General features: G+C 52.1%; 8 protein-coding genes across 8 annotated transcripts; 4 read left to right on the top strand and 4 right to left on the bottom strand.

The window, feature by feature from the left end:
• Window positions 1-324: 324 nt before the first annotated feature.
• Window positions 325-1,038, top strand: BBBOND_0201600 (hypothetical protein; the record flags this gene model as incomplete). The annotated part of the gene is made up of 1 exon (XM_012911735.1): window positions 325-1,038. The coding sequence occupies one exon, from the start codon at window positions 325-327 to the stop codon at window positions 1,036-1,038; it is 714 nt and encodes a 237-aa protein (XP_012767189.1).
• A 216-nt stretch (window positions 1,039-1,254) lies between these two features.
• On the top strand, window positions 1,255-1,545 carry BBBOND_0201610 (hypothetical protein; the record flags this gene model as incomplete). The annotated part of the gene is made up of 1 exon (XM_012911736.1): window positions 1,255-1,545. One exon carries the CDS (start codon window positions 1,255-1,257, stop codon window positions 1,543-1,545), a length of 291 nt encoding a protein of 96 aa, XP_012767190.1.
• A 302-nt stretch (window positions 1,546-1,847) lies between these two features.
• Window positions 1,848-4,334, bottom strand: BBBOND_0201620 (hypothetical protein, conserved; the record flags this gene model as incomplete). The annotated part of the gene is made up of 1 exon (XM_012911737.1): window positions 1,848-4,334. The coding sequence occupies one exon, from the start codon at window positions 4,332-4,334 to the stop codon at window positions 1,848-1,850; it is 2,487 nt and encodes an 828-aa protein (XP_012767191.1).
• Window positions 4,335-4,446: 112 nt separating this feature from the next.
• Window positions 4,447-5,205, bottom strand: BBBOND_0201630 (hypothetical protein, conserved; the record flags this gene model as incomplete). Its single annotated transcript, XM_012911738.1, has 1 exon — window positions 4,447-5,205. One exon carries the CDS (start codon window positions 5,203-5,205, stop codon window positions 4,447-4,449), a length of 759 nt encoding a protein of 252 aa, XP_012767192.1.
• Window positions 5,206-5,518: 313 nt separating this feature from the next.
• On the bottom strand, window positions 5,519-7,052 carry BBBOND_0201640 (hypothetical protein, conserved; the record flags this gene model as incomplete). The annotated part of the gene is made up of 7 exons (XM_012911739.1): window positions 5,519-5,896; window positions 5,932-6,489; window positions 6,533-6,657; window positions 6,693-6,748; window positions 6,786-6,838; window positions 6,876-6,977; window positions 7,011-7,052. 7 exons carry the CDS (start codon window positions 7,050-7,052, stop codon window positions 5,519-5,521), a joined length of 1,314 nt encoding a protein of 437 aa, XP_012767193.1.
• A 157-nt stretch (window positions 7,053-7,209) lies between these two features.
• BBBOND_0201650 (serine threonine phosphatase 2C containing protein, putative) lies at window positions 7,210-8,544 on the bottom strand (the record flags this gene model as incomplete). The annotated part of the gene is made up of 7 exons (XM_012911740.1): window positions 7,210-7,313; window positions 7,349-7,508; window positions 7,635-7,763; window positions 7,803-7,910; window positions 7,949-8,150; window positions 8,187-8,250; window positions 8,286-8,544. The coding sequence occupies 7 exons, from the start codon at window positions 8,542-8,544 to the stop codon at window positions 7,210-7,212; spliced, it is 1,026 nt and encodes a 341-aa protein (XP_012767194.1).
• An 821-nt stretch (window positions 8,545-9,365) lies between these two features.
• On the top strand, window positions 9,366-13,007 carry BBBOND_0201660 (smc family/structural maintenance of chromosome, putative; the record flags this gene model as incomplete). The annotated part of the gene is made up of 1 exon (XM_012911741.1): window positions 9,366-13,007. One exon carries the CDS (start codon window positions 9,366-9,368, stop codon window positions 13,005-13,007), a length of 3,642 nt encoding a protein of 1,213 aa, XP_012767195.1.
• Window positions 13,008-13,922: 915 nt separating this feature from the next.
• On the top strand, window positions 13,923-16,796 carry BBBOND_0201670 (hypothetical protein; the record flags this gene model as incomplete). The annotated part of the gene is made up of 1 exon (XM_012911742.1): window positions 13,923-16,796. The coding sequence occupies one exon, from the start codon at window positions 13,923-13,925 to the stop codon at window positions 16,794-16,796; it is 2,874 nt and encodes a 957-aa protein (XP_012767196.1).

Here is a 16,796-nt window from a genome sequence, read left to right on the forward strand (position 1 = left end):
CACAGGGGCTCAGCAGGGTGCTGAAGCAGAGCTTCTAATGGCGCTAGTTTGTTTACGCAAAGCGGTTATAGCATGGTGTGACGTTTGTTGGTCACGTGATGCACAATGATGGAAACGTTGCGAGGCTCGTCTAGGGCGGATTGTGGACGAAACATCTTATATATCCAATGTAAATATTGTTGCATTCCTTCAACTCATCCCTAGCGAAACTAAGCTTCGCCGCATGTCCGGCATTTGTTGGTAAATGACTGGGTGTATTGTTTAGGGGTGCAACGTAATGTGTATATAAGGTTTACGCAGTGTATAACTGTAGTGTTGTGGTCCATGTGTGGTATATGGCGCGTATTGTCATTCAACGCAGTTTGCAAGCAAATTATTGAGTTAGCTGTTGAAGATAACCGCCATTATGCTGAACCTACTGCGGGATGCATATTGATGGGAGTCCGACTACTTGCGTGTCTATTGTTCTTAGAAACGCCGCCATTTGGGACGTTGCTTTGGTATCATTTGGTAGAGTTGGCAACACTTGGTGCAACATACGATACAGCCAACGGTGTATATAGACCTGTTATGACGAACGTGATCAAACATAGGTATCATGCTACCAGAACAGGCATAACGAAGTGTCTGTCAGGCTATGTAGGTGCTATAACGTACGGAAGCATGTTTATAAATTTGTTGAAGGCGTTCGGTCACATCTCCTATAATGGACCGCTTGACACCGTGGAGGCAGCTGTTAAAGAAGTCAACGCCGAAGCGATACGGAAATCCATGATGTACCTTATAGTGTCAAGCACATTGCTCAGCCTTGTCTGTTATTTTGCCCTGTTTTCACATGCAACAGATAGGGTTCCGAGTGAGCAGGAACGTTTGAAAAAAAGAGAAAAGGAAAAAAAGACTGAGCAGAACAAGATGACGAATAGCAAAAACATGAAACGATGCCCAAAGGAACAAAGGCTTCGCCTAACTAATCGTCGGAGTCACTCTGTTTTGAGTCTCCAAGGCCATTCGAATATCATCGCTACTCGCCAATGTTAAGGGTAAAAACACCTAGTGTATCACGCGTCATTTTATATAACTTTCTCGTCTGGTGGGTCGATGCTTCGAACGGTGAATACACCTGTAAACTCAGCCAATAGGTGGACGATTAATGCGTAGCCAAATTACGCGATACACTACTGCTTTGTTAAGCGCAATCCAGACGTTCCACTGCATGGCGAGAGAAGTACTATGCGGACTAGGTGAGACAGCGAGATGTATTTGACTTTAGGACATGCAGCTTATGATGATGGTCATTATCGTGCATATCGTAATAACCAATTAAGACCATCTGGTGTCAGAGAGATAAGGAGGCGGAATAACGGAGACGGCGGAGTATCTCAAATGGGCAGTTTCGAACCAAGTGCCAAGTTTCAATGCGCCAATCCATCTGACGTGGAACACGAAGCCAGGCAATTATGGCTCTCTGAACGACACTCGCCCCCGGACAGGGTGGATGCCATCACGGATGGGACGACTAATCGACGTCATCATCGCGACGCCTAACCCACAGGTGAGACCGGAGGCGCGTGGGACAACGGCTCAGAACCGAAAACAGGCCACATACGAGGAGCCACATAGCACAGAATAATAATTGTAGCTTACACCACTGTACAAAACCATCAACAGACATCAGCTTCAAAGAGTCGACTTAAAACGTCGGAACCGAAAGAATTATGTCATGTTAATGTATTAGAGTTTTATAAATATGAATATTCGCATCTGTGGCACGCATTTACGTAACTCACAGGCACAGCGAACTTGAACTCGGTTGCCCTATCGATTTGATACAATGCACCCTATTTCGCTTATAGATGTGTCGCAACTTCTCTAATCTCTTGCACTTTCTGCGAATCGCCGTCTTTTGAGATTTTGGCGTAATGGTCAGCCAGCGTGGCGTACAGTCTGGATTTTATGACCTTCTGGTATCGGTTGGTAACGAGCCGAAGTTGCTTCATGGACGGTATATCGCAATCCATAAGTCTGTCTCCGAATACAATGCCTGATATGCGATTCATTGCCGATGCCGCCTTATCAGAATCTAATTCCGCGTCCTTAAGTTCGAGAGAGGTTTCAAGTTCAGCGGCCAGTGTGCTTACCATGGAGTCCACTTTCTTGTTCAAATCGGCCTGCAATGGCTCTTTATAAAACGCGGGCACCAGCTCACTGGTCATAGAGTCTAAGAGCACGGAGGTGCAGTTGATAATATACGCACTCGAGGTATCACCGCACCTCTCTGCTGATCGACGGCACCAATTTACCGCTGGAACTACCGTTTGCCTCAGAACCTCCTCAAAGTCGTCTGACACATCATATAACACCTGTATATTAGTAAGATCGGCGATGAAGTCCGCGACGATTCGAACGGACTGTGGCACTGCCATATCTAGTATGGCCGCAGCATCCATGAAAAAGGCTTCAGTAGCCTCTAACGGCGCCGTTATCCTGTCATTTATGCTTCTTATGAGGTAGTTACGCCAATCCGACTGAGTTCTCCTGAGTGTGGATATAAGCGGATCGTGGGCGACATAATCATTTTCCTCACCAGCTTGGCCTCCTTTTGTATTTTGGGGCACATTACGATACGGATATCGATAAGGATCATACGGCTTTGTATCCGGATTTCCATCTGAGCCGCTCTCACTGTCATCGTCATAACTACTGTGTTCATCGTAGTAGTAATCATCATCATCCATATATGACCTACGTGAATAATCACTGTACGAGTCATAATCATCATCTGAATAATCTCGATAATAGTTTCTCCGTATACCATATCTTCTTCGGTTTTTCCTTTTCTTCTTTTTATCCGCCGATTTCTTTTCCTTTTCGTTATCTGCGTCTTTATTGACCACATCATTGGCTACATCAACGCCCTCATAATTCCCACGTTCGGTGTTAGCTTCACCATCGCCCTTGTTATCTACTTCGATTTCGGCCGGTGGGTCGCCGATGACTATTCCGGCGGGCGCTGACGCAGCGTCCCACGGCGTGGTTAGCACCTCCTTCATCCGTTTAACACACATCTTGGAAATGTGTATTGCATTGAATATATCTAATACTGAATCACAGGTGACTATGCTTTCATCACCCTTCACCGAACCGGGTTCCATGATGCGGTTGAGTTTTGTTTCCAGCGGGTTGACCAGCCTTCTCAATATCTCTCTGAGATAGTTAGGAGCCCCAATGAACTCCACTCCATTTTCTTTAAGACCAGATTCAGATAGAGGCAGTCCTGCGTTTCCATATATGCCCTCTACGCACCTTTTCATGAATTCCACATTCTTAACAAGATGCTCAAGCACCACCGATACCGACGCGCTGCGGTTGTTCGGTTCCACGGATACAGCGTTAGCGTATGCCGAAAAGCGCTTTGTAGACAGCTGCCCAAGGATTTCGCGCATGCCTGAAACGAAGTGGTACAGGTATGTGGGACGCAGGCGGAGAAGCCGCAGTGCTCGAAGCGCCAAAGACGCACCCGCCTCATCACTGCATTCGAAGATCCGCTGAAAACCAATTTCGTCGATTTCATGCCCTGCCGGCGGAGGCACGAACGAGTTCGAGTGCCGGAGCGCGATAGTGCTGGCGTCATCACAGGCAGCGCACAGGTCTAAGGACATCTTGCGTGACGCCTTTTGTAGACCGAGGAAACACGTCTCACACAGTCGGTCAACGTTCGCGTTGATCCGCTGTGACGCCTCGTGAAGGACTGGTGATCCCTTCAGATACTCTAGTTCGTGTAGCGCATCGCAGAAGTTTTTGGACTCCGTTATGCCCTGCGCCGCCTCGAGCACTCGCTCCATACTGGCAGCTCCGGCGTTGTCGGCTTGATCCTCCCCGACTACTCCCCCAATGTCGATGTTGCCGATCGACGGATTCAGTTGCTCCACTACCCTGTTAACCGCTCCTAGCCTCTTCTCCGTGAGTGCGATGTGTTGTCGCACACTGTCCATTTCTGAATACACGCCACTTTGCTCGATACCCTGCATGTTCCGCTTCGCAGCAGCGATTCTTGAGGCGACGTTCTCGATGCGCTCCAGCATCGCCGTGGCTCCGTCGACCACGGGTTTAAACTGCCGGTGTGCCTTCCTAAGCCGTTCAACGTTCCGATCAAGCATTGCGACGCGGATTTGGGCCATCGGCGACGCCGGGCTGGGCGCCCAGTTGGCATCCGCGCCGTGGCGACGCTCTAGCACGTCGTCCGCGCTGCTCAGAACCCGAGCTATTCGCGGCACCTCCATCCTGAGCGCTTCAAGGCGCTCGAGGCATTGTTTCACGCGCTCGTTAGCCTCCATGGGACCAGGTGTGCGTTGTGAATTGAATGTGTACGCGAGCCCGTCGGGGCCTCGCGACGTGCGTATGTGTGGAATAAGACAATGTTAACGCGTGTTGTACAAAGCGCTGCGATTACGCCTGGCTGGGCGGATATGGTGAGGGGAAGAGCCGGCTGCGTGGGAGCTGCATCGGCTCGTGGAGTATGAACTTGTGCCCCTCCTGTAGCAGCTTGTCGTAGCAGCGCTTCTTGCACTCGAGCTCCAGCCACCGGCACTCCTTGCAGCGCCCCTTGGGGTACTGCAGGAAGAAGCTGCCGTGCCATGTGAAATCCTTCAGGCGGTTGTTGTTGAACTCCCTGGGCACAACCTCCACGTTCGGCGGCTTGTCGTACACGTGCCGCTTGTGCTGCACGAAATAGTATAGCACGTACAGCATGAGCCCGCTGATCACAGTGTTCATAAATATCCCTTGCTTGCGTTCCAGCTCGGTCAGCATCATGATGCTCTTGCGGCACTCCGCGGGGGAGCGCAGGATGTGGAACTTGCGGCTGTTGAGCATCGACAGGGTGCCGCCGATGTCCATGTATCGGTAAATCCGGTCACCAATGGTCTCTCGTCCGTCTTCCCTAACCACCTCAATGATGTTCGGGTTGTCAAAAATCCGGCATGATTGGTACCCAGGCTGGTGCTCCGACGACAGTCTGTCGCCGCGCACTGTGGGATTAGGCACTGCAGTGGCCTCGTATAGCGACTTTGGCCTCTCCGCTGGCTGCACGGTGTCGGAACATGCCAGCTGCGAGAACTGGCGGCGATTCGAAAGGTTGAAAACGCGTCCAACGGCTCCCGCTGCGTCCGCCAGAACGGCGTAGCGCCTAGGGGCCAAATAAGCCATCGCTACACCGGCGTCAGCAACGATTTATTGATCAAGTGGTGCCGATGCCGCTATAAATCACATCGAAAGTCAATTGCCGTGTGTCGGCGCGCGCGTGGAGGCCGCGTCAGTCCCCATGGCGATCCGGGGCGACGTCCGCTCCACCTTTCTATCTATTTCACGATATGCTATTGTTTAAAAGCGTTGTCACTGCGCAAATTGTATATGTGGACGCTGGCCATGTCTGGCCGACGTTGCGAGGATTACGCCGTGATTTCGGCAACAGCGGCAGTAACCGGCAGCGCTGCAAGTCAACCTCCAGATGTCAAAGGCGCTAAATCAGGTCTGACACGTCCACGCTGCGTATGGTCACTCCCGAAGCGCGTAGCTGCTGCATCGCCTGCAGCAGCCCCTCCAGCAGCACGGGCTTCAGCCGGTTGTCCTGGATAAACTGCCTCGCCACAACGGGGAAATCGTCGCCGTCGGCGAATGCGCATGTCGCGTAGTCCTTCTCGCCTACTTGAACGTTCAGCGTGTACATTGCACTGCCGACGTTAATGGGCGGCTGCACCGCCTGCGGGGTGACGGCCACGGGTTCGGGCGTTGGGGAGGGAGAGTGGCGCTGGTGATAGACGAATTTGGCGTCCTTAGTGAGTCTGTACTCGGCGTTCGGCACGGTGACGTGGACGGTGACATGGTACACGACATCGTTCTGGTTGCATGTTAGAGTGCTCTGCGACTGCCTACCTGCAGCTTGCGCAACGTGACTTTCGGGTTGCGTGTGATTACTGTGGATGCGTTCTCCACTATGCCGTTTTTCGTCTCTATCAGGATAAGCTTGTACTGGAAGTCGGTAGGCTCCGCTTGGAAAAAATCCCTGAGCTGTGGCGCATCGAGTCCGATCCGCATCTCCACCACCGCGGTGAAGTCGGGGCCCATTGTGATGTCCACGCTCATGGGATCCGTGCGATTGGGGGGAGCACAGACGTCAGTTGCAGCTTTCGCCGCCGCTTGCGCGGGGTTCACGGGCTTTAGCTTGCTTTCAAGCTGCTTCCACGACTCTCTGCTACGTGCCGGCAAAGGAGCACTCTCCTTTTGGCGCTTTAACATGTCCCGCGTACGATGCCGAAGTCGTGCGTTCTCCGTCAGCAGGTCGTGGTTCACCTTCTGTATGGCGTGCAGCCTCAGCACGGCATCTGCGTGCAAATTCGGCATATTATATGGTGCAGCCATACCGTGCTTCATCTTCTCCATGCTGCTTGCGAGCACCCGCAGGCTCTGCAGCGGCATGAACTCCAAATCCGGCTCCATGTTAGCGTCGATGGGCGTACGCGATCCGCTCTCTGACGTACGGCATAAGCACCGCGCTCCGGTCTTCCGCAGCTTCTATGTTCTGATCCTGCCACTCGCGCTCGTTCAGCTGCCTCAAAGTGAGTTGCGAGTTGTCGTGTCTAACCTGCTTGGTCAGTGCACCTGCACGGTATTGCGATCAATTCCGCAGAACGTACCTGAGCTGCGCGACAGCTCCTCGAGGTGATTCGCCAAGTCGCGCGGTCCGAAGTGGCTGTAGGACGAGTGTGGCGGTCACAAACAACACTTACGGCACTGAGAAGTTCACGTCTACGGGGATTGGCTGGGCAGCCTGCCAGTTGTCCTGCGATCACGTAAGCGACATACACACATCAGCCTACCTGGAAATCCAGTGGGTATAGCGGCAAACTGCTAGGTGTAAAGCTAGCATTTGAGCGGGACCCTGCCCTGTTCTCCAATTCGATCCTGACTGCGGTCACCACCTAAGGAATCCAGTGATTCATCGGCTCAAGAACGGGCGTGCAACGTACATGGAACAAAAGGGGAAAAATTAGCATTCTCAACCCAGTCTGCATTTATAAACGTCAGTGCGTCACAAATGTGGAAGTGTGCTGCGTGCGTTACCGTCCCGTCGCATGTCGCGGCGGGGATGGACAGGCCTCTTTAGGCCGCGGCCCGCACAGACAGGTGTACGCCGGCAAAAAATCGCGTTTACTATTCGAAAACCACCACAATCGCGGTGATGTTGTCCGACCTGCGAGATGTGCACCTGAGCTGCTTGAGAGTGTTGTCTATGAGCAAACGGCTCGGATTCTCTCCTGCTCCGATTAGATCGAACACAACGGCCACCAACCTTTGCGTAGCGCATAGAATACGGTGCTGAAAACCTTCTGACACTCGTTGGCGTCCCAGAGGCCGTCTGAGGCAAGGATGAGCCCCTTGTGCTGACCCTCCCGGCGAAAAACAGCAATATCGGGCTCGCAGCTCAGCCCAAACGTCTTGAGGTCTTTGCCCTGCAGGCGTATGAGTTTGGGTGCCTAGCGCGCACGCACAACGCAACGACAGCGATAGCGGCAACCGGATCAGCAACTTCTTCCGCAATGCCGGACGCATCGCTAATGCACAGCAGCTCCACCTACCCCAAACGCGCGTGAATACTGTATCTGCATTGGTTGGTCGCCCTTGGCCTTGCGGGCCAAGAAGTCGCCGCCACGCAAAAAGGGCTTGTTGTGGTGACTCGAGAGGTATTGCACCGACCCACCGGAATCCTGCGGCAGCTTTGAAAGACGCTGTTAAACGCCACAAACCTGAATTCGGCGCCTTTCCACGGGCATGTTCGGTTTATGGTCGGTGGTGACGAAGCGAGCCAGCACCTGCCCGCCCTCCTCGTAACATAACGAAACGCGACTATCGCCCTGCACGCATGTTTTGGCGGAATGCTGACTTCACCCACCACATGGGCTACAATGGTGTAGTCGTTGACAAGCAGAACAGTCACGCTAGTGCAGGACGAATAGTGGTTGTCCTGCTTGCGACAAAGCTCGAGCAGTTCTGCATCGGCGTTGGAGTACATTTTAGATACGGCCAGCACCGCCAGGGCGGGGATTGTAGTTTTGTCATCCTCGCCAACATCTAGCTGCCTCATTAGGGCAGCCCTGAACACACTTCGCCCACATGACCGCCGCACCCACCACACATCAGTAGACACCAGGTGTCGCACGATGATCTTCTGGATAGTATCCGATGCGAAATGCCCTGAAGCGATTGCCCCGCGTACAGCCGTGACTTACCAACTGTGCCGTCGAACACTCCAAAGAACGCGACCTGGTTTCCGTTAGTGCCAAGGTTCGGTACCACGATGAAACGGTCTTCTTGCGCCTTCCTATCTCCTGTATGCCGTGTTACGGGAACTCCTCGAGGTATCATACCGATTGCCGTGTGTGCGGATACAGAGAAGCCGTCATACTTCGAGTGGCTGATAGGCTGCGTCAGCGCCACGAAAGGGGTGGGTTCCTTGCCGTCGTATTCGGTGGGCAACAGCGGCTGCATCGCCAAGGCCTCCATTTCTGAGCGCACGCGCTACACACCAGTACAGCATCTAAACGCCGCGCAAATGCGCAGTCACGCCGAGCCGCAGATGACGTTTATTGCTGGCGTTGTCACCAATGCGGTTATGTGACTCGTGCCGCCTGGCTCGGTAGGCAGTTCATCACACCGAATGCAGGTTGGTTACACACTGAAACGTGTTTATTGAGATGTACACTATTTCAGGGGCTGGCACGTGCGTGTACGCGACCCCAGCGCCCAGCAGGATTGGGCGCAAGGGTGACGGCGCTTGGAGTCAACGTCCCCCTCGGAAGCGAGTTTGCAGCGCTTGAAATATATTGCGCGAATGTGATTAGTGTGTATTACGGTAGAAGGTGGTGCAAACGTGGCTGGAATGTATCGGTGTAACTCCGCGTGTCAGTGGCCCAGTGATGTGTGCTGCTGTTGGAGACTGAGAATTAGAGGCGGTTTTGCCAGACGAAAGAGGCACATAGTTACCGTACACGCCTAGAATGCAGTTTTCCTCGCTAACATGACGTTGTCTGCTTCCGCTTTAGCCTTTTTACAGCCTGCGCCGCCGCGGATTCTTGGGCGCTACACATGACCGACAACAAGCCCCTGCAATGACCTCACGACGGTTATAGACTCACACATAATGTCGAAATAGCATATTGATTAGTATTAGGGCCCTATGGCGTCACACATATAGGCTTTTCGACACGATCTAATTGTCTTATCGTTCTGCCTCGCAGGCGACATCAGGTCCGCCTACCGCGGCGGCCGGCTAAGCGGATAGCACGGCGACCTCACTGCTCCACTGCACGATGCACATTGAGTCGATCATATTGGATGGCTTCAAAAGCTACTCCACTCGCACGGTGATAGGGCCGCTGGATCCACACTTCAACGCGGTCACGGGACTTAATGGCAGCGGCAAGTCGAATGTGCTGGACAGCCTCTGTTTCTGCCTCGGCATCTCCGATCTGTCCTGCGTGCGCGCGAGCAAATTGGACGACCTGATCTACAAGCAGGGTCAGGCGGGAATCACGAAGGCGACGGTGACGGTCGTGCTAAATAATCTGCGGCAGCCGAGTCCGCTGCCTGACGCCTATCGCAAGATGCCCGAGGTCACCATCACCAGGCAAATCGCGCTTGGGGGCCGGAACCGCTACTTCCTCAACGGCCACCCATCCACGCCGAAGGCCATTGCCGACTTCTTCCAGTGCGCCCGCATGAACGTGAACAACCCGCGGTTCCTCATCATGCAGGGGCGGGTCACCAAGGTCGTCAACATGCGGCCGAAGGAGCTCCTCGCGCTCATCGAGGAGGCGTCGGGCACCCGCATATACGAAAACAAGAGGGCCGCTGCCATGAGGCTCATACAGCGCAAGAACCAGAAGCTCGAGGAGATCGACACGATCGTGAGGGAGGAGATAGAGCCGCAGATGAAACGGCTGAAGAACGATTGCGACAACTACATCAGGTGGAGCAACGCCAAGGAGGAGTCGGCGAGGCTCGAGCGGTTCGACGTCGCGCACAAGTACTGGGTGGCCAAGAACCGGGCGTCGACCAGCGCGACGCGTCAAGAGGAGGTCATCGCCGAAAAATCCGCGATGCAACAGGACCTATCGGCGCTGGAGGAAAGGCATGCACAATTGCAGCTGCTATTCAACCAGAAACGCGCCGAAATCGAACGTGGAAACGTTCCGGTGTCGGAGCTGCAGCGCCACAGAGACACGTTGGCCGCCGATATTGCGAAGATGAAGACGGACGTCACCCTCCTGCAGAGCGACGTCGACGAGCTGCAAAGCGCAGCCCAAGAGGCAAGGCAGGACATCGCAAACGCATCGCGTGACCTACAAGCACGACAGAAGGCCTCGCAAGGTGAGGCCGATGCTATATCGCAACTGAATGAGACGCTCAAGAGGAACAAGGCGAAGGTGGCTGAGCTAGAGGCCGCTCTGGGGCTGGTGACCGCGGCGCCAGCAAAACCCGGCGCCAAAACTGTCGGTGGATCTAGGCAGCACCAGTTGAAGGACATGAAATCCGAGCTCGTGCGGCTGGAAGCGGAAGAAGCCGCCATCACGAACTTCGTGGGCCACACCGAGCGCGAGATCGCCGAGCACAGGAGCCGCGCAGCTGCACTGGCCGCTGAGATGCGAAACTTCGAGAGAAACCGAGAGGAAACGCAGTTGCAAAGGGACAGAGTGGCTGAGAGATATGATTCCGCCAAAGCGGAACTTGACCGTAATGGCGGGGAGAGGGCAGTAACTGACATGGAACGTCGGTTACGTGAACTCCGTGAGAAACGCGATCGCACGACGGAAATGGTTCACATGTTAGAAGCGGACCTCAACAGATCACGCACGCGATGTAACGTGCCCGCGCACCTGGGCAGCCGGAGCATGACCGATCTTAAGGCGCCATACTACGGGCAGGCTTTCGAGCTGGTGCACCTCAAACCGCATCGCCAAGAGCAAGTTGCGCTGCCTGTGCACCTGCTCTTCCAGTTCAAACTGTACTACCTAGTTGCACGGGACAAGGAATGCGCAAAGGCCATTTTAGAGCACAACAGGTTCTCAAGGCACACACAGAAAGTCACGGTGCTGCCACTCAACGACACCATGGTCGGCAGGGTGGCCTCCGAGCAGGACGTGCAGCACTGCCGCACACTTGTGGGCGCAGCTGCCAACGACGCCGACACTGTCGCGGGGTACATGGACATACTCGATTTCGACCCCAAATTCACCAAGCTCGCCAGGTACATCGCCGGCAATGCGCTCATCTGCAGCACCAGCGAGATCGCACGCAAAATCGCTTACCAACAGGACCGATCCCGAGCGTTCCGCACTGCAACTCTGCAGGGCGACAAATTCGATGTTGGCGGGTCGATGTCCGGGGGGTCGAACAGGGGAATGCACATGGTGCTCCTGGTGGCCAGCCGCCTGCGAGACGCTCAGCAGCAGCTGAACGCCCTCAACACCGAATACGCTACCCTGCAAGGCGCATTAAAAGCAGCGAACGGCGCTCTAACTCTGCACGATGATTTGAAAAGGCAACTGGAAATCTGTAATAGCAACCTCAGGAGCATCAACGAACGCATCGACAGTTTCGCAGCCACCACAGCGATGCGCCGGGTGGACGAGCTCCAGAAGGCCATCCATGAAAAACGTGAACTTATGGGCGCGTTGAGCACTCAAAAGCGTGACCTGGAAAGAAAAATTCAGGAATTCGAGGCGGACCTGGTCGATTGGGAGCAGAATCGTGCGAAGAAGGAGGGCGAGGCGAAGGTGGAACTGAAACGCTTGAAAGCAGAAATCAGGAAAGATACACAAGCGTTGGACCAAATGAGTCAGGCCATGTCAGCCGTGCAACTCGAACAAGATCACCTGCAACGCCGTGTGGCCACTGCCGAGGAGGAGCTGGTTCAGAAAACTAACGCAGCGTCTGCGCTGCAACAGAAAATATCGGATATGCAAGGAACGTTGTCTCGTCGCGGTTCGGAGTTAGCCGAGGTCGACTCGCAGTTGGCGGAGGCCACTCGTCAGCTCTGTGACTCACAGGAAGAGGTTAGTCGTCTGCAGCGTGACCTCGAGGGCATAAACCAAAAGAAGACTCAGCTAACCCTGAGTCTTAAAAAGCTGGAATACACGCTGCAAGAGGTGGAAAAGGATGAGCAAGACGCCCTGCTGGTCGCCGATAAGTTGCTGCGGGACAACCCGTGGATCGTTGCCGAGGAGGAAAACTTCAACCGCCGTGGCACCACCTTCGACTTCAGCAACATCAGGCTGGAAACGGTGACAAAGCGCCTTAACGAGCTGCAGCAGTTGCGCCACGACCTCGCACGCCGCGTCAACCGCAAGGCGCAGCAACTGTACGAGAAGATGGAGGGCGACTACCGCGACTTGATGCAGAAGAAACGCAAGGTGGAGGAGGACCGCGACAAGATACACAGCGTCATAGCCGAACTCGACGTGAAGAAGCACGAGAACATAAACGAGATCTTCCGAACCGTCACGCGCTACTTCGCTGACATCTTCCACGTGCTGCTCTCCAACGCCGAGGCGAAGCTGGTGCCTGTTGACGGCGACATAACCAACGGCATTGAGATGAAGGTCGGGTTTAATGGCGCGTGGAAGAACTCGCTGGCCGAGCTGTCTGGAGGACAGAGATCGCTCTTGGCATTGTCTCTAATCCTTGCAATGCTCAAAGTCCGGCCGGCGCCCATCTACATTCTCGACGAGGTCGACGCCGCACTCGACCTCAGCCACACTCAGAATATCGGCAAAATGATCAAGACCCAGTTTCCAAACTCACAATTTCTCATTGTCAGCCTCAAAGAAGGCATGTTCTCCAACGCCAATGTGCTATTCAGGACTCGCTTCGTCGACGGGGCGTCCACCATTGTGCGCCATGCCCTACACGATAAGCAAGGGACGAAGAGACACAAAGACGGGAACGCGTAACGTGTTTCACGGTCAATGTCTTGATAACTTGAAGTATCGTAGTAGCAGTATTACCATAGAAACATGTAACGGATATGCGACATTTTTATTATTGTGTTCTCTTATTATTATGTTATCTCATCTTATAGTGTGCTATGTGGCTACGTGCCTTGGGCCGGTTTTCGTGTTTGCGGGGCTACGCTCTCACGCTGATACTGGTTGCAGGATCCACGTCGGTCCGTTGCCGATCGTCACTGAAGCCATCCATGCAGGCATCCATCCAGGTTGGGCTCGAGGTTAGTTGGCCGAGTCAATCTTCTGTGGGTTTCACGTCAATCTTCGCAACGTATGGGTTTGTTGCTCTAACATCCCGTTGCATGTAGTGATTTATGCGATCCGATATGCTAAGTGCTAGTAGATGCATATTATAATATCGTTTCACGATTCCTTTCCACGTCACAACATTTGGTACAACCATGGAACATGTCCGATCCTTTAAGAGGTACGGACGCCTTTCACGCTCCTATGGCATTGTCTCCACAACGTTATATGCGCTGTAAATCTCTATATCGAGAATGGTGATAGCCTTGCGATGACAATGTATCGCCAATAATGGGTGTCTTGTTGAGAAATTTCTCGGGAAGGGCAACGATGCCTCATGTAATAATTTTCTTGTTATAGTGTGCATCTTAATTTTTATCAATAGTAGAACGCAACCATTACTGTCCACTATAGTGACTACATTTCTTAGTCCCGTTTATTTAAGGAAAATTCTTCCGTAACAAGGCAGCTAGCTGGGGCGATGGAATCTTCACTGCCACTGCTTGAAAAATCACCGGCTGCCTTAGTAGTTAATCCATATGCTCATGCGTTATAGGTTGGTGGAAAGCCATTTTACTGCGGATTATTGTCTATAGTTGTACGCAAAATATAAGCATGGCCAAATTTATGGGACTACCGTTGGCAGTTTGCGCAATAAGTCTCCACTTTTTTGGATTCATAGATGCAGTGGAATATGATTTCTTAAATAGTATGACCTCTTTGAATACCAATGCCCTAGTTGTATTCCAGATAAACATGGATGACATTGGGATTGCAACTCTGGCATGCCCACGCCAAGTCAACGGTACTGAGTATGTATGGCATCCCCAACCAACCGCTGATCATGACGTCAGTCTCAAAACCTATGTGATTGAAGATGGCAAGTTTCACTCCGTCCCTTTTTCGAAGGTAGTGGTCACCGAAGCACCACTCCCATATGGTTGGAAAGTGTCAAAGGAGTCGCAAGCTGAGTTGCATATTGATCTGATGGATGACCATATATATGCCATTACTGAAGAACGTTTGGCGTTCATTTGTGGTCCTAGAAATTTGGTATTGAGTGATGCGCTGCAAGCCCGACTTGCTCGCCTACGGGAGATTGATGAAAGAGACGGTTATTTATGGGATTCGACAGCACTATTACTTGACGAAATAGACAAGATAGGGAAGAGTCTGGGGGTGATATACTTGCACAGAGGCCTCAAGCACAAACTTCTGCAGGGCTGCGGAAGCCGCCCCTCGAAACTCTTTGCTCCAGATGATGACGTGGCTGTAGACCCCATCACGAACACACGATCGTGTGTGGTAGATCCGGTGTCGGAATCGCCCATCGGTTTTATTTGTCAAGGGCGTATTGAACCTGATGATTGCATGAGGTATCTCTTGGACAGTACGGGCAGAGTCGTGACTGCTCCTACACCACATTTATATAGGAATTTAGATAATCGTGAAAAATGGGTTATTGCGCAATATTTTAATGGCGTAGCATTACCCCGTTTCAACGGCGAATGCCGATGCATAGATCCTGGGACTGGTCACGTGAAGGCAAGGATAGAGGTCCGTTGGAAAACTGAATACATTTGTGACATAACCAGCATGATTGCCCGTAACAGGTTCAATCCTATTCGTGGGCCGTGGTGTTCAGTGATGCTACATCCGGGTGCTACGTTGACCATAAAGTTGCCAAAACAGACAGTCAAGTCGATTCCTACTAACGAGGAATTCGAAGAAGACGGCGATATTGACGAGGATGCTTTGAGAGTCCCATACTCGCAACTTCCATCTACACATGCATATGAAAGTGAATTCAAGCCGGACACGGAGTTGACGCTACGCCAAATACAAACACTTTATGACATCAATGATTACGACGAAATTTTCATCCACGAAGCATATACTGGCGGCGCTCTTGAGGTAGATGTATCCCAAATGGAGAGAGGAGAGGTGAAACTAAAGTACCGTATGGACAGACCCCTGGCGTTAAGAAAAGGATACAACTCGTTCTTATATCATTGGACAGTCATATCTAGGAACGAATACATTATCGAGAAGATACGCGCTGTGGTGAACGTCTCACTTGCGCCTACTTATCGCTACAATATTATTGGTTGTGACAGATGGAGACCAAGTATGTTTGATCCGGCAAAGGATTTTGGCTCTGTTACAATTAGAGACATGCGGAATGGTATAGGGGAAACATATGAATGGCTGTTAGATGTCAGTAGTGGCGAGGAGCAAGCCGGCATTCGATGTGGTCCCAATGAGGATCTGCTTCCAAACAATTGCGAATCCACAGGATACGATCTTTCCTCCAATCAGATTGCGCCATTTCCTACATCTGTGCGCAATGCCACACATTACCCAATTCGAGGATTTCAGGTATTCGAGATGAGCTTCCAAAATGTCCCCGTCAGTCACGCTTGTAGTTGTGTTGATGTAAGTGGATACGAGACATCTAGACTTATTTTAAAATCCAACCGTCGTGAGGAGTATGAGTATACAGTAAGACGTGAAGACGCAAATCAAAGGTTGCTGCCTTACTCATTACTTCCCCTGATCGAGGTGGCATATGTATACGCCAATATAACTCCTATGCGATCAGTAATGCTACACAACGCACCCCAGATACCTATAAAATTACATTCGGGAACAGAATTCATCATGCGATGTGTTCTTGATGGAGGGTTGTACGACGATGAGAATAACGCCGGCGCAATACCTATCTGGTTACCATATTATACTGGATTCAACCATTACAAAGTAGACACGACCGCAAAAGGAGATATGCTAATTCCAATGCGAAACGAAGATAGAATCGCTGGCACAAAAGGTGGAATCGAGATCATTATGTTAGAAGACAACAATCAATATAGTGATTTTACAATAAAATCCAATAGCGGCGCAATTTTGGTATCTAGAGATCCAGATCACTCGGAGTACGTGTCAATGACATTCGTTTGCGGTAAGGAGTTTTCAGAATCAGATTTTGATCAAAGCATCAATGACGTATCTGCAGCTGACATTCCCCTGACTTTAACGTTGTTGGAGGAATACACGTGGAACGTAGTTCAAATTGACGTAGAGATGACGGACCCATACATACAAGGGTGCGGAATAACTGACTCAAGAGATACGTTATTCAAGCCCGAGACACCCAACATATACGACGCTGACGGAGGAGAAATCGGTTGCAAAATCGACATTCAGACCGCTAAGGAAGCAGCATTCTACTGCCCGGCGCCGTACGTACTCGACCCACCCAACTGCTTCGACCAAGTGTTAGTGGAGGGTGAAGTGATGAACCTAAGCGAGGTCAGCTATTCGTTGGTAGCGTCTCGAACTAATCACTTTGTCACGCTGGAGTTCGACGGCAAGGTAGTAGGAGCTGGGGAGACCCTTCGCCAGTCGCCGCCACTTGAATGCCGCTGCGTCACTATCAAGGGCATCGTTCTCTCCACCATCCAGGTTGAGAACTATTACGCGAAGTAA

This window comes from Babesia bigemina (assembly GCF_000981445.1).
Source record: "Babesia bigemina genome assembly Bbig001, chromosome : II".
NCBI classification, from domain to species: Eukaryota; Apicomplexa; class Aconoidasida; order Piroplasmida; family Babesiidae; genus Babesia; species Babesia bigemina.